Below are 23,683 nucleotides of genomic sequence, written 5' to 3'. Positions count from 1 at the left end.
TTTCCGGTTTATCAATTTCATTCGTCTCAAAGCGACTCAAAGAGACGAATGAAATTGATAATATTGATAACTAAAGACTTGAAATCCTCAAAATCCCGTGAAAAATACCTGAAAAAAGGTAGGAAATTGTCGTTTAAAGGAGTTGACGAGTCTCCGTAAAGGTCTTAAAAGGCAGCGACAGTCGAGAGGAACGACATTTGATTCATTGCCAACGAGAGTGCTTTATCACAAAGTAAACAAACAAGTGAAAAATTCAGCTACTTTGTATGTTTTAGCTCGAATCTCTCGTAATTGATAAGGATTCTAATAAGAATTGACCTCAAATATTGCATTTAATAAGAATTTTCGACGACTTTACGGTTCAAGGTGAAAATTTAAAGGAATTCATGAAATATCGCTTCAGAACTTTTACCTTCATCAATTCTTGTTTTTCTTAAAAATTCAAGAATTTTAAAAATTTTATTAAAAAATCAACAAAATTAAAATTTTTTAAATATTTTTTAGGTAAATTGTTGTGAAAAAAGTTTAAAACGGAAGAGGAAAGGAAGACATGGGTTGTGGTCAAAGCACGGAAGACAAAGCTGCGAAGGCTCGTTCAAAGTTGATCGAAAAAAATCTCAAAGAAGATGGAATTCAGGCAGCAAAGGACATCAAATTACTTCTTCTTGGTAAGTTTTCGTCTAAAAATTAAAAAAAATTCATCGCGCGATGCCTCTTCAACAAATTTCCTGCTACGAGCGACGTCTGTTTTTCATGTTCGGCACGAAAATTTTTGAAAATTTAATGAGTTTCATCATAAAACGAGCCGAGATTGAAAGAAGCAGCTCATACATCATCAGCAGCAGCACCATTCATCAGTTCCGTTCACAGAGATTTTGGTCATAAAAGCGGAATTGGCGCGTAGTGCGCATGCGTGTTCAAGAAAGAAATGGGAAAATTGCTGTGTGTACGTTCCATAATGATTTTCATTCAACACACACACACGATATTCCATTAGTTTCCATAAAAAAGGCGAACTTTTAGGGCGGCTTTGGAATATTCGCACGGAATAAAAGCGAAAATTCACGGTGAAAAATCCAGCGAAAAAATCCGCAAAAACGCTCGAGAAACGCAGAAAACGCACACGCTGACATCGTCGGGTCCGGAATTGCTGGAAACGCGTCGCAAACTTTCGCAAAACGGCACGAGAAAAACATACTGGACATCTTTTGACAAAAAAAAAAACGAAAAGTGAAAATGGCGTAAAAGTCGACAAACATCGCACACGGGTCAAGAAAAGTGAGAAACGCACGCGAACAGTAAAGTGAAGCAAAGTGAGGAATTTTTCGGAACAATTTAAACGAGAAAAATTACAAGTAATTGGAATTTCTTGTGAAAATTTTTTAATGTACATCACGCGTGTACGAAAATTTTTCATGGGTGTGTTACTTGTGTGTGTGACGTACACACATTTACGGGCAGCATACATCATCAGAGAGTTAACTTATTGATTTTTCACGCAACGAAGTACAAAAAAATATGGAAAGCAATTTTTATCCCCTAAAAATCGCAAATTTCGCCGAAAATCCACCCGAAATGAAGAGCTTTGACCTTTAAAAATCCAAATTTTAATGAAAAAAAGTGAAAATGTGACTCAAACTCATCTCCGACTCATCCACGATATTGCAAATTTATGACTCAACGCCCTTTTTCACCGCGACAGATCTTATCAAACCCCAAATCTGTCGCTTTTTTAACAGAATTTCTCGTGAAATTATCAAAAGTTGTTCAAATCAACCGAAAAAAAAATCGTTTGTTCATGAAAATAATTTTGGAACATTCAACAGGGTCATTTTTGTGCATTCGCTTGCCAAAACGATATGTTCTATGCTGCTAAACAAGCACATGTTAAGTACAACAACAACAACGAACTGCACTCTACAAGTTTTTTTTTCACTGCTCCCCATTATTATCGTCGTGTTCATTGGCACACACATTAAAACTTAAATATTTTTTATTGTCAATTTCCCTTTCTTTCACATTTGGAATATTCGGTACACTGACATACAAACAAAAAAAGCATTTCAAGGTGGATTTTTGACACATTTAAGCTTTTTTAAGAGACATGGAGTGAAAGGTGTTTAGAAAATCGTCGAAAGAAAAACTGGAATGACGTCGAATGTTTATTTGGATGTGAGAACGCAACGAATTTTCATTAAAACAAAATATTTTGAAGAATTGTGTTTTGATTCTGATACGGATTTTAAATGAAATTTTACTATTTTAATGTAAACTGTGGTTGATTGAAAGACTTTCCGGCGAGAAATTTTTCGTAAAGTTAACGTGTAAGCGGGTTTTCGGTAAAATTATTTTTTAAAACTTTTTTATCATTTTTTTTAAAAAATTTTTTCAAAAAAAATAATTTTTGATTAAAAAAGCTCTTTAAAATATCTAAAAAATAATTTTAAATAATTTTAATGTGAAATTAAAAAAATTCTTTAAAAAATTTTTAAAAATGATAAAAAAAATAAATTTAAAAAAAAATAATTTTTAATTAAACCTAAAAATCCAAAAATTAAATCATTTAAAATTAATTTAAAAAAAAATATATAAAATTTAAAAAAATTTTTAAAAAAATAAATTCAAAAAAATTTCATTAAAAAAAATTAAATTCGAACCATCTTCAGTGTCTTTAAAATGTTAAATTTTAAAAATTAAATAAAAAATTTATTTTTAAAATTTTTTTCAAAAATTTAACTTTGAATGAACATTAAAATATTAAAGAAAAAATAAAAAAAAAATTGAATTTAAATTTTTCAAATTTTTAAACATGAAAATTTGAAAAATAAATTATTTTTTTAAATTTTATTATTATTTGCCATTTTTCAAAAAAATTAAAAAAAAAATTCAAAAATAAAATAAAAATTTTTTAATAAATTTTGAACCATCTTCAATTTCTTTAGAATGTTGAAAAATAATATTCAAAATTAAAAAAAAAATTATTAAAAAAAAATTTTTAAATATTTTTGTGAATCATTAAAAGTGAAAATTAACTCTTCAAAAATTTTATATAAAAAAAATAAAAAAAAATCTTCCAAAAATGACAGATTTGGGAAATAAAAAATATTTTTTTAACGTAAGAAAATTTCTTAAAATCGATCGTAAAAAAACTTTCGATTAAAAATATCTGAAATTACTTTTTTTTAACATAAAAAAATAATTTTAAAACTTTTCTATAAAGAACAGACCCAAAAACTTCTAAAAAAACATCAATTTCATTCCCATAAAAAAAATAATTTTCGATGTTTATGTACAATAAAAACATTCTGTTCCATAAATATCGCGTATTATTAAAAAAAAGTTCTTCGTGTAAAAAAATGCCTGTTATGAATCAATTATCACCCAATAAATTTTCCATCACAACCGATGACTCTCTCGTGCACACACACTCATGGTCAATTTTCACGAAATGACGCGTTAAATACGAAAAATGTTCCAATAAAAAATTATTTTTTTTTAACAGAAAAACATTGAAAAAATAATAAAAACAGAAAAGTGACCGAAATACGACAAAAGTAATAAATCATCGAAAAAAAAAGAAAATTTTTCGACAAACGAACACTTTTTTACTTCAACACAAACCTTTGCATATTTCGGCCTAAGAAAGTTTGGCCGAAATATCCACAATAAAAATTAGTCAAAACGTTTTGCACGGAAGCAATAAGAATTATGGGCTGTACGCAGAGTGCAGAGGAGAGAGCTGCTGCCGCTCGTAGCAGATTAATAGAACGAAATTTGAAAGAAGATGGCATTCAAGCTGCCAAAGACATCAAGTTGTTGCTACTTGGTAAGATTCAATTCGATTTTTGAGGCATCGCGAGGGAAAAATGTCATCAAATGGGCGAAAAATTAAAAAAAAATCTCATTTCAGGTGCTGGCGAATCAGGAAAAAGTACGATTGTCAAACAAATGAAGTACGTAAAAAATAATTTTTTGTCATTTTTGACCCAATTTCATGTTTTATCGATATTTCTTTGCAGAATTATCCACGAAAGCGGATTCACGTCAGAGGATTTCAAACAATATAGACCCGTGGTTTACAGCAACACGATTCAATCTTTAGTTGCAATATTGAGAGCAATGCCGAATCTCAATATTGCATTTGGAAATAATGAGCGGGAGGTAATTTTTTCATCGTTTCCGGCTTTTTTTGCGCATTTTAATTTTTTTTCGATTTTCAGTGCGATGCAAAGATGGTGTTCGATGTCGTTCAACGGATGCACGACACAGAACCTTTCTCGGAAGACCTTCTGCTGGCGATGAAACGATTGTGGGCCGATTCGGGCGTTCAAGAGTGCTTCAGTCGCAGCAACGAGTACCAATTGAACGATTCAGCAAAATAGTAAGTCCCCCATTTTTTTAATTAAAATTTATTTTTTTTTCAACAAAAAAAATATTTTTCGCCTTAAAACTAAAAAGTAACAAAAATTTATGATGTTCGTTCTGTGAGCTTGAACTTGAGTCTGTTTTCCGGAATGTACGTTGGATTCACTTTGTACGTTAATTTTTCATAGTTGTATTCGATTTGGTAGTTTCTGATCAACTTTGAGAGTAAAATTTGCAATTCAACGTCTGCCAAACGTCTTCCGATGCACGTTCGCCGCCCATATCCGAACGGTAAACTGACAAAGGGATGGATGGGTTGTCCCGAATAAGGACAAGATTTGGAACTTTCGACTTCGCCACGCTTCAACCATCGTTCTGGCACGAATTTTTCGGGATTTGTGAAGTATTGTTTGGAGTTTGAGACAACCAAATGCGGGAAAATTACGTGAGTCTATGAAAAAAATCAAAAATTAATATTGGATTTGACATTTTTGATGAAAATTTACCCCTTTTGGAATATGGTAACCAAATATCGTGGCATCTGATTGTAAATTTCGGCCGTTTCCGATGACAACGGGATACATTCTGTACAAAAAAATTATTAAAATAATGATTTTTGGGGAAATTTAAGGAATTTACCTCAAAGTTTCCTTAATACAAGCTTTCAAATATGGCATTTTCTCCATCATGTCGACTGTGAATGGCGTATCTTTTGTCGGGAGACACTTTTTGACTTCATTGAACAAAATTTCCTGCTTCTCCGGGTTCTGACTCAACTGATAAATGGTCGAACTAGCAGCTACTGACGTCTAAAAAGACAAAAACGTGTGAAAATTAGGTCAACATGAGATTTTTTCGTTGATTATTTACCGTATCAACACCAACGAGAATCAAATCAAGCGCAAGCACAGCTGCTATTTTTGGATTTTGCGTCTTCCGTAGTATCCGTTCGACAATTGGAATGTTCTCCTCATTCTTGATTGTCGAATTCATGTCTAACTTTTCCATTGCGATGTTGATGTGTTTCATGCAGAGTCTATGGAAAGGTACGAAATTTTCATTAATTTTTCGATTTTTCATTAAAAATTGAATTTTTTACTCTCTAAAACTGTCCAAAGCGCCAACGTAACTTTTATAAGCTTTTGTTTTGTAGAATCTCCAAACGGGCATTCGTAACTCGACTTCAGCCACGGTCCAGAAAAATGTGTTGATCGCTTCGATAATGCGTTTCGACTCGGGATTCGCTTGTTTCGAGACACATCCGAGACGCGTATCTAAGGCGACACGACCAATTGCTGCAAAAAAGCGAGAAAAAATTAGCTTGAGGCATTTTTCACGTAACGGAAGCCTTACACTCCAACGCCCATTTATATAATTCGTGCAAAAAGTCGTCAGGTAGCTCGTTGTTTGCGTCTCGCATTTCATTGATTCGCTCCATGAAGTCGTTCGTGATGTCGTTCAGGGGTGTCACGTACTTTTTCGCTGTTGATGGTTGCAGCATGACATGTTGAACTTGCGCCCTGAAGTTATCCCATTTTTCGCCATGACTGAAAATGCGAGAAAAAAATTGTAATTAAATCTTCGTTTTTAGCGAAAACTTTTCTCATCTCCCTTACACTCCGATCAATCCCATGTTGTCGCCGAAGAAATCGTGCCGTAACACGCTTTTGTAGTGCTTCAACGAAGGCATTGATGGGCGATGCGGTAACGTCTCTTCGCGCTTGAAAACTTTTCGAATTTCGTCGCCGTCGAAAACGAAGAGCAAATCTGGATGCCCAATCAAGCCGCCGACTTTTGCGATTTTGCCGTATTGTTGATTCAATGCTACCATTACTTTGTCCAAATCTTGAATTTTGTATTGACCTGAAAAGGAAATGCAAAAAAAAAGTTTTTTAACCCATTTCTCATTCAAGAGGCGAATAAAATTATTTTTTTCATTTTTTGTCATTTTTAAGTCTTGAAAAAAATAATTTAAAAAAAATTAAACAAAATTTAACTCAAATTTTAAAATTAAAAAAAAAATTAAAAAATTAAATTTTATTAAAAAAAATAAAAATTTAATTAAATTAAATTTTTAAAAATTTAATTCAAAATTAATTTTTAAAATTAAAAAAAATATTTTAAAATTAAATTAAAATAAAAAAAATTAATTTTTTAAAATAAAAAAAAAAATTAAAATTAAATTAAATTAATTAAAAAATAAAATTTTTTGAAATTAAAAAAAAAATAAAAAAATTATTTTTCTATTAAATTTTTTAAAATAAAAAAAAAAAATAAAATATTTTATTTACTTTTTAAATAAAAAAAAAAAAAATTAATTTTTTTAAAATAATTTTTTAAATTTAAAAAAAAAAAATTTTTTAAATTAAAAAAAAAAAAAAAAAAATTAAAATTATTCGACTTTTTAACATTTTTTTTTCTAAATTAAATATAAATAAAATCTTAAAATAAAAAAAAAATTTAAAAATTTTTAAATTAAAAAATTATTTTTTATAAAAATTCTTAAATTTTCAGAAATTTTTTAATGAAATAATTTTCCATCAAAATCTGAGGGGAAAATCCCAAAAAATAAAATAATCAATTTATTCGCCTTGAAGACACATAAAATTATGTAAATCAATGTCAGACTTATAAAGTGAAATTTTGTGCCATTTCGCTCGTTTCATTTTATTTTATAAATCCATGTCGCGAATTATGCAACTTTATTGCATATGAGAAGAAATTTTTTCTCTTTTCGGCACTTTTTTTCTTCTTTTGTTTTGCGTTTCTTCGCTGCTTGTTCGTTGCGTGGTTGCATAAAAGGGCATGATGTGAAAAAAAATAACACAAGTAGGTTAAACCAAGCGAAAATAACAATCAGAAATATTTACACAACCAAAAAAAAAAAAAAGAAAATATATTTACAAACATGTGAGTTATTATTATTATCATGGTATGATGCATGAATAATATTGCGCGAGATTAAGTAATAAAGAAGAGAGATAACTTTTTTGTGCGTAAAAAATACAAATTCGGATGTTATGACAAATCGTGTGGAAGGAAGAATGTTATGTGTGACGCATTTTTTGAGGTCTTTGAACTTTTAACCGCAATATCGAGCAGGAAGAGACGATTCAAGGTTGATGGAGAAGCCTGGTTGTTCGAAAATTTAAATTTTATCAAAAAATGAAGACAAAAGACGCAATTTTTCACTTAACCATGAAGTAATTATAACTTTTGTCTTTTAATTTGCTCATTTAACGGAGCTACGTGACATAACAATTCAAGAAAAGACAAAGATTTGCATTAAAAATTGCCGAAAAGTTTAAAATTAAGCAATAATTGCATGAATAAGGAAGCAATTTATTTAAATTTTCTTTAAAAATGACTCAATTGCAGTGATTCAAGAGCAATTCATAACAAAAAGAGACTTTTTTGTTCAATTTTTGTTAAAAATCTTATCTTCGGTCATAAATATTTAACGAAAAATCATCCGACAATAAGTTTTTTTGTACTTTTGTGATAAAAATCGACAAAAGAAACAATTTGCAGTAAAGAATTTCAATGAATTTATTCAATATTGAACAATATTTGTGCATAATTGTACTTCATGACAAGGTTTTTGTCATTTACATACATTACAAAGTGCTCTTGAAGACTTAAACGCATCATAAATGACAATTTTAAGTATGACTTTGGACAAAAATTTGAGTTTTTAAGCATTTCTTCAAGATTTATGGTTGAAAAATGACTTGCAAGATACTTTTCATATCAAAAAATCATGATTTTTAATTTTTTTTGAAAAATTGGGACACAAAATGATGATTTTAGATAACTTTTCAACTCGCAATTGACATTTTTGGATCGAAAGTAATAAATTATGAACGAATTTCAACTAAAATCGTAAATTTTTATGCATTTTTTGTCTATTTTTGGTCTCATGCCACACAGAAATGTCATAATTTCGTCAGTCAAATTGATAAATTGCGATAAAACGCCTTCGTTGACGAGCAGTTCAACAGTTCAAAGACCTCTTAACGCCTCCGCTCGATGTCACAACGGTGTCACATTTCTCCCGCAACGTTAATCTCTCTTGAGAAATGCCTTCAACAAACTGCACACAAGTGTCAAAGCACACATTTACCTCATTTTTTGAATTTTTTCGTCTCATTATTCAAAAAAAAATACGAAATTTTCACTGAATTTGACATACATCGATCCTCCTAGACAAGAAACATGATTCATATTGTTATGTCGCTCGTCTGTACGGAGCTCAGTGTGCATTTTTTATTCAATTTTTTTTTCTCATTCGTCACGTAGCGTCATCCGTCGTCGTATCTAAGTCAGTTAGAGACACGATGTTGCTGTTATGTTGAGAAAGAGTTGCTGGCCTACATACTACAACCTGTTTATTACTACTATTTGTGTACAAAAAAAATATGATTGTAATTTTTTGTTTTGGTACTTCACGAACAATCGATGTGTGTGTGATGCCCTATAAGATGATGATGATTCAACTGCCAAAATGTACTTACCGATAATCGGGGCAAAACGCCAAGAATTTCCGATAATTGGCAAGCCTTTTGGTCCGGGCACGTCGGAATATGGACGAACATTGGTATTTTCACGACTGAAAAAAATATTAAATTTTGTTTAGAAATGTTTGACATTTTATTATGGAATGAAATGCATTTTTAAGTGTTTAGCAATCATAAAAAAAGGTTGATGCAATAACGAAAAATGATTCAAGTTTTTATTAAAAAATTAAGATTTTTAGTTTTTTTAATTAAAATTTATAAAAAATATTAAAATAGCAAAATTTTATTTAAAAATGTAATTTTTTGATAGATTTAATGCAAAAATTCGTAAATGTCAATTTAAAAAAAATATCGTTAAAAATTTGAAATTCGCCTTTTTGTTAATTCAAATTCAATGATTTCTAAAAATTAATTAAATTAAATTAAAAATTAAAAAAAATAAAATAAAATTTCTTAAACTTTTGAATAAAAATTTTTAAATGTAAAAATATTGCCGTAAAAAATTTGAAAATTACTTTTTAGTTAATTCAAATCCAAAATTTAATTTAAAAAATTAAGAAAAAAAGTTCAAAAAATTAAAAATTTTTAAAATTTACAAAAATTTAAAAAATGTCAATTCAAAAAAATTACCGTTAAAAATTTGGAAATTGCTTTTTTGCTAATTCAAATTCAATAATTTTAAAAAGTTAGTTGAAAAAATTTAAAATATAAATTTTCTTAAAATTTTGAACTTTTGACACAAAATTTGTAAATATCAATTCAAAAAATTGCCGTTAAAAATTTTAAAATCGCTTTTTTGTTAATTCAATTTCAATAATTTTTAAAATTTATTTAAAAAAATGAAAAATTAAAATCACAAAAATAAAATTTATTAAAATTGTGAACTTTCGAAAGAAAATTCGTAAATTTGGTAAATGTCAAAAATTAAAAAAAAAATAAAAAATTTGCAGATCGCTTTTTGCGAATTCAAATCAAATAATTTCTTAAATTTAATTAAACAATTAATAATAAAATAATTCAAAAATTAATAATTCAAAAAATTACTTTACTCTAAATATTAAAAAAAAAAATTTCATAAAAAATGAAAAATAAAAATTAAAATAAATATCAATTAAATGTCAATTCAAAAAAAAATCCGTTAAAAACTAAAAAAATTTCTTTTCATTAATTTAAGCTTACAAAATCATAAAATTACGTAAAAATTTTCATTATTAATGAATTCAAACAAAAATAATCATTAATCAAAAAACATTGCAGAACCTTTTTAATGGAACATTTTCACTTATTGCTTCACCCTTATTATAGCATAAAATGCATTCATTTAGCAATAGTAATAAAATAATTGCAGTTCTTACCCAATCGTCGTCTCATGCATCGCAGGACCGTCTAATTCGTTCGGCAACACATTCAGCGCCGTGGAAAAGCGGTTATGCTTAACTATATTAACTGCCAACTTTTTCGCGTTATTCGCCATGTTTTGTTTGTTTTTATTTGTTCGTTAGGTAAAGTACACGTTATGTAATTGCTATCAAACTGCAACCTGCAAAAAAAAAAAACAAATCGGATTATGTATGCATTTGACTTAATTTTTCAAACATTTGCATTTTTTTCTCGTGTCTCGCGCATTTCTCGCATACTTTCGATGATAAATTAGGCACGAAAGAGACAGTTCGGGCGTTTTATTTATTAGTTCGTCGCTTAACCGAGTGACAGATAATTGTCTTGCTTATTTGCATATTGAGGTTGATTACCTACTTCGAAGCAACTCTATGCAATCAATCGATTATTGAACCGAATTTTTCGTGTTGGACACGAACGGATCGATTTTCGTCTCGAAACGGTAAAGTGAGTGACCTGTGAAAGGCTTTTTGTTGTTTTTATGGGTCAACTGTTGCTGCGAGACGATGGAATTAGCAAAGATATGTGCTTCAAAGCACGTATTTGCAACGGAATTTGTGCGAAAAATTACAAGTTGTTGTTTAAAGTTGCTCTTGTGAGACATGTTTTCGCATTTCTATTGAATTTTTTATGAAATTCTGTCCAAAAACGAAAGATTTATTGAATATTTTGACCGAAAATGACGTAATAATTAATTTTTAATCCAACAACTGATGAATTTTTGTTGCAAAAAGTTGATTTTTAATTAAGAACTGAACTAAAATCACTGAAAATACGAGTTTTTGTTCATCGGATGCACTAAAAATCATTTCAGGAAGCATTTTTGCATCTTCCTTTAAACAAAATGTTTAAAATTTTATCATTTCTTGTTGCAAAAATCGATTTTCAACTTCTAAAAATATATTTTTCATTAAATATTTCCGGTTTTTGTGACTTGATGTTCGTTCACGCCTAAATTTATTCCACAAAATATTTAAATTTTAGTTATATTCTGATTTTTTTCATTAAATATTCGATATTTTGACTCATTTTAATTAAATTTTTAATTTTTTCACACTTTTTAAGCATTTGTTTTTGCGAAATTCCTATAGAATGAACAATAAAATAATCAAAATTTGCATTTTTTCGTGTATTCCATGCCTTTGCTCGTCTCATTGCTTGCGTCACAAACCAGAATTAGGGAACCATTCTCTTTAAATGTTGTTTTTGTCGTCAGATTCCGATAAAAAATGCTTCTTTATATAAAAAATAGCAAAAGCAATACTCCAAGGTCACTGTATGCGCGTTAAAAATCATCGTTCTCGATCAATTTGTCGCTGCAAACGAACTTGAAACAACTCGAAAGCTATAATTTTTGTCTTTCATGATTGAATTTTGATGTCAATCCAAGCAAAGCACTCTTCGAAAAAGCGAAAAAACACGTGAAAGCTATTAAGAAGGTATTTTGAATAAATTTTCAAGCGATTTTGTAACAGGTGTTCTCCCAATTTTACATCTAACACGAGGCATCAGACACTTTGACGTCGGTTCGAGTCGATTTTCAACGCGTTTCAAACAAAAAGTTGCCTTGTGACCCACTTTTTCTTCAAATAATTCACACTTGCTTAGTTTTAGTTGCGCCTTATGTAACGCCATCGTACGAAAAATCACTTTTTAGTGTCAAAAAAAGATAAATTAGCACATTTTCCGTCTTCAAAAACGCGAACGAGAACAAAACTTGTCTTCGATTTGATGAATTTCCGGAAATTAAGTCAAAAAATGCGCGATAAAATGATGACCGGGTTCGGATGACGAGATTTTTTCGAGTTGTATTGACATTATATAACGAGATTCACACGACTTTACTTAAAAATCGCATGAAATATTTGTGGAGAACTAATATTTGCTCCCGATGGGTCGTTTTGCGATCGTAAATTGTCGTTGCAGCAACAAAACTTCCACTTTCGCAAGCACTGAGCATATCCAAGCGTTACATCAGCGTGCAGCATCTCCTCCGCAGTCATTATTTGATCAACGTAACCTTGAAATTGCGCATTTTTCACGTTACCGCATCCATTAAATTTATAAACTTTCACTTTTTGATGCGATTTCTTGCATTTTTAATCTCTTTTCTCGTGCAAAGTGCCATTTAAAGAATTTCTTTCGAACAATCGTAATCGACGCGACATTAAATGCATAACATAATAACCAATAATTTCGAGCACGCACCTTGTCTGCCGAATATTTTATTGAAATTTATTCATTTGATGCTCGGAGTTCTGCTGATTTTATTTTTTTTTACTATTTTTTTAATTCTCACTTTTTTTTCTATAATTCGTCGAACGAATTCCGAATTTTTAATTCATACTTGACCACACGAGCGACGAATGCTGACTAAGCACTCGCTTTGATTAAAACTTAAACTTATATGTATAAATATTTTTCTTACATCTCTTTACTTCTTTGCTTTTATTTCATATTTTTTGTACTTTAGCTATAATGCTCGTCGCTCGTTCGCGTTGTTCGAGATTCGAAGTTGTTGTACGAACGAGTTGAGCACGCTAGACTGCTCTCGATGTTGATGAATGTGTTGAGTGAAAATTCGCTCAGGTAGACACTTTGCGCGCCACTCTAAGTGAAGTTGCTTAACTCTGCGAATTTTTCAAAGAATTAACCAAAATTTTCAAAAAAATTTTTTTGTTTTTGAGTAATTTTTTTCAAAACATTTTCTTTAAATTATTTAAAATTCTAAATTAAAATGAAAAAAAAATTAAAAATTTTCTTGAAGAAATTAACTTTAAATAACTTTCGCAAAATTTCAAAATTCTTTGGAAAAATGAAAAAATTTGTGATATATTGAAACAATTTTTATTCTTTTAATTATTCTTTCTTCAAGGACTTTCTAATCCAAAGGTCGTGGGCTCGATCCCGCAAGGGATGCCAAATAAAACCCCAATGACTATGAAAACTCAATCAATTAATTAAACAATCGCTTTATTCTTCCAAAATTATCCAGAATATCGCCAGTACGTCTATCTTCTTTTCTCTCTGCCACAAAAGTGACATCTCTCCCTCGTTACAAATTCAATTATACTTTTTAAGCTTTAGTAACTTAAAAACAACTATTTTTCATCGTTTTTGAAGTTTATTGAACAATTTTGTGGAATTAAAATAAATTTTCTTTGCTATATTTTTCAATGTAACCTTTAATATTATCCATAAGTCTTCAAAACTGATAAAATGATCGAATTTAGTAGCTTTTGAACCATGAAAGGCTTGAAAATGATCTCAATTGATAAGAAATTTTATCCTCTTTCCAACGATAAGAAAAACTTTTCATTTGAGACATTTTGAAATTATGACCTTGAATGACATTGAAACTTTAACTCTTGTCAAACCTCTAAAAAAAATTTTTTTTTCTCATAAAATTTTTCTCTAATGAAAAATTAGTACTTTTAATATAAAAAAAATAATTTTTAACCAAAAAATAAAATTAAAAAAAAAATTGTTAATTCTTTCAAAAACTCACATACGAAAAACCGAAGTTTTGAATCAACCGAAGTCGAAGGAAAATCCGATCAAATATTTATAAAATTGTTTAATTTTTGTTTGCTCTTCTATGATTTTTTTTTTGTCATAATTTCAAGTACTTACCGACAATTTCGGCGATGTGACACGAGAGAAAGCCAAAAAAGTGTCAAAATGGGCTTGTTTTGTTTGAGAATCTCACACTTGATTTTATTTGAAAAAAAAAAATGTTTTCCTTCCGTTGCGTGGTTTATTGATCCAGAATTCAATTGTCGCACGTACGCGCCGCTTTTATGACTCTGACATTTCGTGACGTAGTTTCATGTCATCATCGCAGAAAAATTAGCTTTTTTTTCACTGAACGAGGAGAGAGAGATAAACAGCGAACAAGCAAGCAAGCACACTAAATTGTTACGCAAATAATAATAATTTTAGTTTCATTCAGTAATTTTGAAATATGTTTGTTTAAGTAATAGACGGGGAGTTAGTTAGAGCTGCGTTTAGCATGATTGCTCAATGTATTGGTCTTCGTTGGTTTTAAATGGATTTAATGAAAAACGCGCGTTCACAGGTAGTGAAAGTGCTTCGAATTACCTGGGGAGCCCTTTAAGCCGCCTCTTTTTTCGGTCAATAGTTGATAAAGTTATAAAAGTTTAATGTAGAGTGTCGCTTTTTGTTGTTGCTTGAATGCGGTTAAAAGGGCAGTAATTAACATTTTACGATGATGATGGGGAAGGATGGACAATGAATGTTGGTTAATATTTCCTTCTTAACGGCTCATCCGGTGTTGCGTTGAAATGATTTTTTGACGTCAAGAGGAGGTTTTTAGTTGATGTCACGGTAAATTGTTGCTCGAAAGGTCTGGAAATGAAAAAAAATGTTGAAAAAAATTTTTTTTTTTTTTTTTGTAAAATTTCTTTAATGAAGATGATTTTGGTAGCTTCGAGAACTGTTCATTAAAATTTTAATTTATTTTTATCAAAAAATTTTCTCTGAAAGTCATTAAAATTGTTATTAATTGTTAATTGTTAATTTTAATTAAATGTTATAATTAATTTTTAAATAAATTTTAAAATAATTTTTAATTAAATTTTAAAATTATTTTTTTTAATTATTTTTTTTTTATTTTTTTCAATTAATTTTAATTTTTTTTTAATAAAATTTAAAATTTTTTTTTTAAATTTAAAAAAATTTTTTAAATAAAATAATTTTAATTTTAAAATTATTTAAAATTTTTTAAAAAATCTGTAAATAAAAATTTTAATGACTTTAAAAGAAAGTTTAAAAAATATTTAATTTTTGAATTTTTTCGATGAGTTTGAATTATTAATTTGATAGTTTTAGAGACCAAAAATAGACATTGAAGCTCTGTTTAAGGTTAAATTTGTCTCTAAATAATTCAAAAGTCATCTAAAGAGAAAATTTTGGTATCTTTATGAAAATTTTTGACCTTCCAATATTTGAAAATGATAAAATTTCTTAAAATTTTCAACTCACAAGAGATAATTTGCCAATTTTTGTCTCGAAAATTTCTTAAAAACCTTCAAATTTTCAATTTTGTCACAAAATTCATCGATTTTCGTTCAATTCAAGCCCAAAACTTGCGATAAATTACCTTTCAATGACTTTCCATCCCTTCAGCAACTTGTCAAAACTTCCTCTCGATGCTCATTCATGCATTTCTCAAACTCAAAAAGTAGTTCAATATTATAACACATGCCTCGTCTTCCCCGTCTTTATCTTGAGTCACTGCAATCAATCAATTTGTGAACGTGAGTAATAGTTTTCCTTTGTACATTACCTCTCTATTACATTTGTATCGCTTAGGTAACCAGTAAATATTAGTTCACTTTTATTGTGCCTCGCTGAAACAACAAAAAAAAATTGAAATTATGTAAAAGGTGTGTGTGCCATGTTGATGTGGGTCTATTATTATCGATTGAATTCGATACAGTTACAAAAAAAAAATAGTAAAATTGACCTCACCTATGAAAAAAATGCTAAAAAAGTACTTTCTCTTTGCAGCTTCTTAGACGACCTAGATCGATTAGGGGCTAAAGACTATCAGCCTACAGAGCAAGATATTTTAAGGACACGTGTCAAAACAACTGGAATCGTCGAAGTTCATTTCTCCTTTAAAAATCTCAATTTCAAGTAAGTTCAACTTTTACTTTTTGTCGCCCGAAGCATGGATTAACGCACTTTTTTTTAGGTTGTTCGATGTCGGCGGTCAACGATCCGAACGGAAGAAATGGATTCACTGCTTCGAAGATGTCACGGCAATCATTTTCTGTGTCGCCATGTCGGAATATGATCAGGTTCTGCACGAAGATGAGACTACTGTGAGTATAAAAATCTTAAAAATCACAAAAAACGGTTAAAAATTCAAAATGTCGAGACGAATGAAATTGATAAACAAATTCGCCTGAATGCTAATTCAAGCACTTTTGGCACTGTTCATATTGCGTTTTAGCCACTGTTGTAAATTGTCCCTTTGGCGCAGAGGATAGCGCGTTGGACTTCTAATCCAAAGGTCGCGGGTTCGAATCCCGCAAGGGATGCATTGGAAATTTTTTTTATACAAAATTTTTTTTATTCAATATTTTTTTTATTTTTTTTTTCTATTTTTAGAATCGAATGCAAGAGTCACTGAAATTATTTGATTCGATTTGTAACAACAAATGGTTCACTGATACGTCGATCATTTTATTCTTGAACAAGAAGGATTTGTTCGAAGAGAAAATCAGGAAAAGTCCTTTGACGATTTGTTTCCCTGAATATACAGGTAAAATATTTTTTTTCGAATTAAAAAAAGTTATAGTCCTAATTTTTTATATTTTTTCTTAAATTTAAAATCCAATAAAAATAAATTTTTAAAATATTTTTTCAATGAATTTTTTTTTTATTATTTTATATAATTTTTTAAAAATTTATTTTCGATGAATTTTCAAATTATTTATTTTTAACCATTTTTTTTAATAAATTTAATTAATTATTTATTTTTTTTTTAAATAATTTTCAATGAATTTTATTATTTTTTTTTTAATTTTTTTTCATGAATTTTATTAATATTTTTTTCACGAAATTTTCCAATTTTTTTTTTATTTAAATTTTTATTTTTATAAATAATTTTTTTTTTTTTAAAAAAATTTTATTTTTAAATAAATTTTATTAAAATTTTTTTTTTATATTTTTAGGAGGACAAGAATACGGCGAAGCAGCTGCTTACATCCAAGCCCAATTCGAAGCGAAGAACAAATCGACATCCAAGGAGATCTATTGCCATATGACCTGCGCCACAGATACAAACAACATTCAATTCGTATTTGATGCTGTAACTGACGTTATAATAGCAAATAACTTAAGAGGGTGTGGTCTATACTAAATTAAGCTATTTAAAAAAATAATTACACAAAAAAATTAAGCAACTACGTAAAAAAAATGTTTAATTATTATTATTATAACAAGAAAAAAAAAGCTATTTATTGATTGATTGATTAAAATCTTGTAATTTACTAAAAGTAGACAAAACAAAAGAATATAATTTAATTGAAAATATATATAAATATAATAAATTTTAATGTTAAGGATACAACAACTACACAACACATAAAAAAACACACAATACACACAAAAAAAGCTTACAAGATGCTAAAAACATTAAAAATAATAAAATTACGAAGAGTTCTAGTAAATAATTAAAGTTGGTAATATATGCAAAAAAAAATCTAATATATATATAAAGTATATAATATAAATAATAAATATAAAAAAATGCATCACACATAAAATTATATATAAAAAAATTACAAGAAACCCAGAAGAAAATTTCTTAACAAAAAAATACAAATCTAATTTTTTCATATAAAAATAAAAAATAACATATTTTATATAAATATAATGAAAAAAATAATAATAACGCGAATAACAATTTTTTCAAACAACATTTTTTAATAGATAAGACCGTCTTACACACACACATCACACACAAGCATTTAAAACACTTTGCTGACTTTTTTATATAAGATTTTTTACTATACTCTAAACTACTGTACTAAACATATATTTGTTTAATTTACACAAAAAACAGCTTTTCATCAATTTAAAAAAAAATAACATTCCAGCTTTTCTATCATTTTTACATGTATTTAGCTTCAATTGGTGCCAACAACTAAAATCGCCTCCAAAGATATTTTAATTCGTAATTTTATCATTTTTTATCAGTATTCGATTCGAATTAATAAAATATCGACACGTTGACAATCTTTAATTGAATTTTTTTTTAAATGAATTAAAATATTTTTGGAAATGCTTGTAAAAAATAAAAACTTAAAATTTACTCAACGTACAAATATTGAAGAAGGGAAGTAGTGCTCAAACGGCGAAAGGGATCATTATTATTAAAAAAATTAGTTGAAAATTAGATTTTTTCATTTTTTTATGACTTTGATGAAACAAACGCTCAAATCATGCCCTATGAGACACCCTTGCTTTCAAAATTTTCACAAAAATGGCACTTTTAACACCCATCTACTTTTAATTAAATTATCACACAAAACACACACGATTTTAATTCGAATTCGAACTTTTCTAGTCAGAATGTTGAAATGAACCCAATGAAAGGCAATTAAATTGCAAAAAAAAAATTATTACCAAAAAAACATCTATTTATTGTATTTGTGACAAATTTGTCATAAATTTCTTCATTAAAAAAAATAATAAAAATTTGTCTAATTTTTTACCTTTTAATAAAAATCAACCCAAAATAATATCAGTGTACATAAAATACAAAAAAGAAGAAAAAAATATTAATTGTAGCACAAATCTATATTTTTTGTGGAGAAGAAGAAAAATTAAAAAACAAACAACAGACCAAAAAATTATTTACCAAAGAAAATTTAACATTATAGCACAAAAAATGGACAAAAAAAATTATTTAAAGAAAATTTTTGTAAGCGCATCCTACCATATTACCAAAAATTACAGAAAATACAAAAAAAAAAATATTTAAAGAAAAATTGTAGAAAATTAGAGTTCTGATTATTTATGTTGAAAAAAAAATTAGTCACAATAAATAATTAATTAATTAAAAATTATTATAGAATTGGCCTCTAATGAAAAAAAAAATAGAAGATTGTTTAAAAAAATTTTGTTTTCAAAAAAATGAATAGAAAAACGCACGTTTGTTACATTCGAGATTAAACTGCCAGAAATGCATACATTAGAACATATATAAATATATTATATTGTCGTCGCCGTACAATCGCGCTATCTTCATCATCTAAATTTATAGATATTTGATAAAAATTTCACACACACACATTCAACTTGATTAATGATTAAAAAAAAAATTACCTAAAAAAAATAAAAATATATTGTAATACTGAACTTTACCTAGTTTATAAAGGCAATACATACACAAGAATAAAACTATGTCACTCAAATTATATCAAAATTCAGCATTTTTAAACAAAAGTTTATCAATTCTTTACACATAAGAATTCTAGAACGAATAAAAACTTAAAAAAAATATATAATAATAATAAAAAAAAAATAGGAAAGAACAAGATCGAGGCACAAATTTTTAGACAAACCATTAAAAATAAAAATCGAGTATGAAAAAGGAGAATAAAACAAAAATAGCTGCAAAAGCAACAAAAATATTATTATTATATATGATAAAGATTAAAAAAAAAGAAATACCAAATAATTAACCATAGTTAAAATTATTGTGTATGTCATTTATGTGTGATGTAAAATAAATAAACAACAAGAAATTTAAGAAGATCAAAGTAAATTTCGTTGTTTTTCATCTTTTTCCGTGTCGATTTTATGGGACAGGCTTCAAGTACGACTCCACAGATATCAATGAGGATAGTTTTTCTCTGTAACTGAATGAAAATTTAGTTAAAAAATGTTTTTTCATAAATTTAAATTTAATAAAAAGAATATCGAAATAATAATTTTTTACCGAAATTATTTTTTTTTCCTTATTTTGTTTATTAAACTTTTAAATTTTTTTTATCGAATTTAAAAATTATTTTTATCGAAATTTTTTTATTAAAATTTAAAATTTTTTTTATCGAAACTTAAAAATTTTTTATCGAATTTAAAAATTATTTTTATCGAAATTTTTAATTTTTTTATTAAAATTTAAATTATTTTTTTTTTAAATTTTTTTTTAATCAAAATTATAATTTTTTTTTTTGAAGATTTTTTATTAAAATTTAAAATTTTTTTTTTATCGAAATTAAAAAAAAATTATCGAAATTAAAATTTTTTTTTATTAAAATTAAAAATTTTTTTTATCGAAATTTTTAAACTTTTTTTTCGCTAAAAAAAATTTTTTATTCCAAAATTTCAAATGTTGAATGTTTCAAAATTTTTGAATAAAAATATAATTTTTTTTCGCTTAATTTTTTAAAAAATTATCAAAACTTACGGTAATTTTTCCTTCTTTGCTAAGGAAACATGTTCCTTCGTGCCATTTTTCGTCTCAATAATCAATCTTTGCAACATTTGTTTAATTTCAGTGAAATCTGGTCTTTGATTCGGATTCTCCAGCCAACAACTTTCCATCAAATTGTATCTAAAATATTTTTTTAAAGTAAATTTCTCATCAAAAACATTAAAAAACTTTAAAATCTTACACAGTATCGCTACAATTCTGCGGTTTTTCCAAGCGATATCCCGCTTTAAGGGCATCCAACAGTTTATTCGTTGGAATTGATGGATATGGATCATTTCCAAGAGTGAAAATTTCATACAAAAGTATGCCATAGGACCAAACATCGGTGTAAACGTTGTACATTTGGCGTGTCATTGACTCCAACGCAAGCCATTTAATAGGCAATTTCCCGTTTCCTGTTTTGCGATAAAAATTTTCCTGATAAACGTCACGACTTAAGCTAAAAAAAGAATTATTTCAAGTAAAAATGAAATTTTGCATGAAAAAAAGTAATTTACCCAAAGTCGGAAATTTTGAGAGTCAAATCGTCACACACCAAAACATTCCGTGCTGCTAAATCTCGATGAACAACTTTGTCGTTGGAGAGATATTCCATGCCGAAAGCGACTTGAAGTGCGAAATAGAGTAACAACAAGCCATCGAATTGCAAAAAATTCTCACATTCGAACAACTCGTAGCCCATATTTTCGACAAATCCTTCGTCGCGATCGATTTGCGGCGGATTATCTTGCATTTCTTCGTATAATTTGTTGAAAATGCATCCATTCGCTTCATTCAAAGGTCTTTCTTGCATCTCTTTCCATGTCGTTCGCAGAAAATTGAGCAAATTTCCTTTTCCGCAATATTCAGTAAGGAGCATCATCTCTTTAAAATCCTTCGTAACATGCCCGACAATGCCAACGATGTTCTTGTGCTTCCCAACTGCCTTCATAAGTTCAATTTCGTGACGAAAATCTTCAATTTCGCACTTTGACGGGTTTTCTTTCAAAGTTTTAATGGCAACAATCTTCCCGTTTGATCGTAAACGACCTTTTTTAACCATCCCGAAGGCTCCTTCGCCCAATTTTTCGAGAATTTCAATTTGATGGAACGAGATTTCTTGTTCATCTTCGATGGGTTTCATGAATTGCGAGTACCAATATGAGATTTCTTTCTCATAATTGTCGATTAACAAGCAATCGTGTCCAGTTTTATGCGAAATCTAAAAGAAAAAATTATTTTTTTGAGAAATTTGGTGATAAAAAATTTCTTATAAGAATTTTACTTACAATTAAAGTCTCTTGTGTTGTATTAACAAATGATTTCCGGAATTTCCGGTAGTTATAAGCCAAGACGACGAGTAAAAGTATTAAAAAAACAACCAATAGTACGAAGAAAACGATAAGAGATCCATTGGTTTTGTGAATTTCCTTCACAACTGTGTCTGGAAATACTTCCACGTGATTACCTTTGGAATGTCCTCCAACTGATGTCGCATAAATGCTCAAGAAAATTCCTTCATTGGGCTTTGAGAGACTCAATTCAGTGTAAAATTCGGTGTCATCCTGAAAAATTTTCATTAAAAAAATTTTTTGACATGAAAATTTTAAAAATTTTACCCCTGAAATTACGAAACTAAGCATTTTATGAGTCGATCTCTCAGTAATTTGAATTGTATAGTTGTCGGGAAGGACTAATGGTGACTTCCAAGTAACGTTTAAAGCAAATTCTCCTTTATTTCCTTCAATCATCGAGAGATTCGTCATCAAAGAGGCAACTTGATCAGGAGCTACAAGTAAAAAATTGTTAAAAAAAATATATTAAAAAAAATATATTAAAAAAAAAATATTTTAAAAAATATTAAAAAAATATTTAAAAAAAAAAAAAAAATTAAAAAAAAAATACAAAAAAATATTAAAAAAAAATTTAAAAAAATATTAAAAAAATATTAAAAAAAAAAATATTAAAAAAAAATATTTAAAAAAATACATATTTAAAAAAAATATTTGTTTTTTTTTTAATTAAAAAAACCTCAAGCATGTCATAACTAACATTTTTCTCCATGAAACATTTGCTCTGAGACGCATAATTTTCGAGATTACCTCTCAGCAACAAATTTCATAGAGCAAAATCAATATAAAAATTGTAAAAATGTGAAAATTTTATAAAAATCATTCAAAAACTTACGACAAATGGTGAGATTTGTATTATGAAAGGCATTACAACGCGACGTATTGAAATCCTGCCAATAAAATTCACTCTCTCGAGTGATATTGATGTTATTCAACGCTCGTATCCCTACCGAATAGTCTTGGTTCATCGTTAAATTCTTAATTTCGTACGTGAATAACGACGAGGGCTGTAAAAAAAATAAAAAAATTTCAAAAATTAACCTTGAAATGACTCACACAAAGTACCTACATCTCTAATTTCCCTTTTATAGAACGGGGATTCCCCATTATCCGATGAATGATATACAATGTCATAAAAACAGGTCCTATCTAAACATAAAAAAATTAAAAATTATGAACAGGTAGGAAGAAAAATCACAAAAAACTACCATTTCCGGGCACCCATGATACAAGTACATCCGCCAATCCAAGTTGATCTTTGAAAATTCTCCTTATTTTGAGATCTCGAATGTTTTCTGGCTTGTAATACGAATGAAGCGTCTTGATTTTCTTTATTGGCGTCGTCAGTTTCTCACCATTTTCGTAAAAAATGATCGCAGAAAGGTTAAAAGTTGTGTTTGGGCGAAGTTTTTCAATAGCAACTATCGGAGATTCGCTCTAAAATGACAAAATTCCATTAAACTTTTTGATGATTTTCCGACAAAAACTCACCAAATAGATGAAACTTTCTCGATTCGTGAGGTCATCTTCTTGAACTTTTATCAAGTAAAGTTGTTTTTTCGTTGAATTCCTTTGAATATTGTCTTCTGATTTGACTCGCAGTACTAATTTCGAGCTATCGCGACAGATGAGTTCAAGATCAGCAGCTTCCCGTATCGTAATTTGATGTTTTTCGTCGTGAGATTTTTCGTTTTTTTCACAAATTGTCGTGTAACAAGAGTTGAGGGTCTGAAAAAATGAATTTAAATGAGTTTCAACGCAGAAAAAATGGTAAAAACTTACTTGATTTTCTTTGTTGATGCATCGCGAAACGCATTCCGCTATCCGATAAAGGTTTTGTTGATCCTGACTCGTAAGCTCGAAGATTTCATTGCAATTTATGTTGCTGAAGAAGACACTGAAGCACAACAGCTGGACATATTTTATCACAATTACGTACATTTTTCGCCCCTTCGCTACTTTAATGGTCAAGTACTTGGTATGAAGTGATTAGAAATTCAAATTTTTGATTTTTTTTTGCATGTGTGTTTGTAAATATCCGTCATTTTGAATGTTTATCACTTTTGAACGTCTCAAAACGGTACTTTGATTCGCTT

At 28.3% G+C, this 23,683-nt stretch overlaps 3 protein-coding genes and 1 non-coding gene across 7 annotated transcripts; 2 read left to right on the top strand and 2 right to left on the bottom strand.

Annotated features, from left to right (window-relative positions):
- Positions 1–48: 48 nt before the first annotated feature.
- On the top strand, positions 49–17,402 carry LOC134832385 (G protein alpha o subunit). Of its 4 annotated transcripts, none has more exons than XM_063846391.1 (9): positions 49–118; positions 505–668; positions 3,911–3,953; positions 4,020–4,161; positions 4,221–4,381; positions 15,813–15,941; positions 16,000–16,129; positions 16,419–16,572; positions 16,985–17,402. In XM_063846391.1, exons 2-9 carry the CDS (start codon positions 551–553, stop codon positions 17,170–17,172), a joined length of 1,065 nt encoding a protein of 354 aa, XP_063702461.1. In that variant the 5' UTR covers positions 49–118; positions 505–550; the 3' UTR covers positions 17,173–17,402. The 4 variants fall into 4 exon arrangements, with proteins under 4 accessions (XP_063702461.1, XP_063702460.1, XP_063702459.1 ...); XM_063846390.1 differs by having other exon boundaries at positions 76–366; XM_063846389.1 differs by lacking the exons at positions 49–118; positions 505–668 and adding exons at positions 1,018–1,313; positions 3,503–3,826.
- Positions 4,450–12,623, bottom strand: LOC134832384 (probable cytochrome P450 49a1). The gene is made up of 10 exons (XM_063846387.1): positions 12,489–12,623; positions 10,238–10,422; positions 8,880–8,974; positions 5,982–6,228; positions 5,719–5,912; positions 5,465–5,660; positions 5,236–5,401; positions 5,005–5,174; positions 4,872–4,950; positions 4,450–4,816 (listed from the first exon to the last, which is right to left on the bottom strand). The coding sequence occupies exons 2-10, from the start codon at positions 10,354–10,356 to the stop codon at positions 4,469–4,471; spliced, it is 1,614 nt and encodes a 537-aa protein (XP_063702457.1). The 5' UTR covers positions 10,357–10,422; positions 12,489–12,623; the 3' UTR covers positions 4,450–4,468.
- Trnar-ucu (transfer RNA arginine (anticodon UCU)) lies at positions 16,276–16,348 on the top strand. The gene has a single exon. It is a non-coding gene; the product is annotated as a tRNA-Arg (tRNA).
- Positions 17,403–18,826: 1,424 nt separating the features above from the next.
- LOC134829252 (tyrosine-protein kinase receptor torso) lies at positions 18,827–23,587 on the bottom strand. Its single transcript, XM_063842258.1, has 11 exons — positions 23,370–23,587; positions 23,079–23,315; positions 22,796–23,024; positions 22,657–22,736; positions 22,423–22,594; positions 21,855–22,024; positions 21,525–21,800; positions 20,754–21,457; positions 20,438–20,695; positions 20,230–20,376; positions 18,827–19,678 (listed from the first exon to the last, which is right to left on the bottom strand). Exons 1-11 carry the CDS (start codon positions 23,526–23,528, stop codon positions 19,618–19,620), a joined length of 2,493 nt encoding a protein of 830 aa, XP_063698328.1. The 5' UTR covers positions 23,529–23,587; the 3' UTR covers positions 18,827–19,617.
- Between the last annotated feature and the right edge of the window lie 96 nt (positions 23,588–23,683).

This window comes from Culicoides brevitarsis, chromosome 2 (genome assembly GCF_036172545.1).
Source record: "Culicoides brevitarsis isolate CSIRO-B50_1 chromosome 2, AGI_CSIRO_Cbre_v1, whole genome shotgun sequence".
In the NCBI taxonomy this organism is placed as follows: Eukaryota; Metazoa; Arthropoda; class Insecta; order Diptera; family Ceratopogonidae; genus Culicoides; species Culicoides brevitarsis.
Note: the sequence above shows the minus strand (reverse complement) of the source record. Positions and strands in the feature narration are given on the sequence as shown.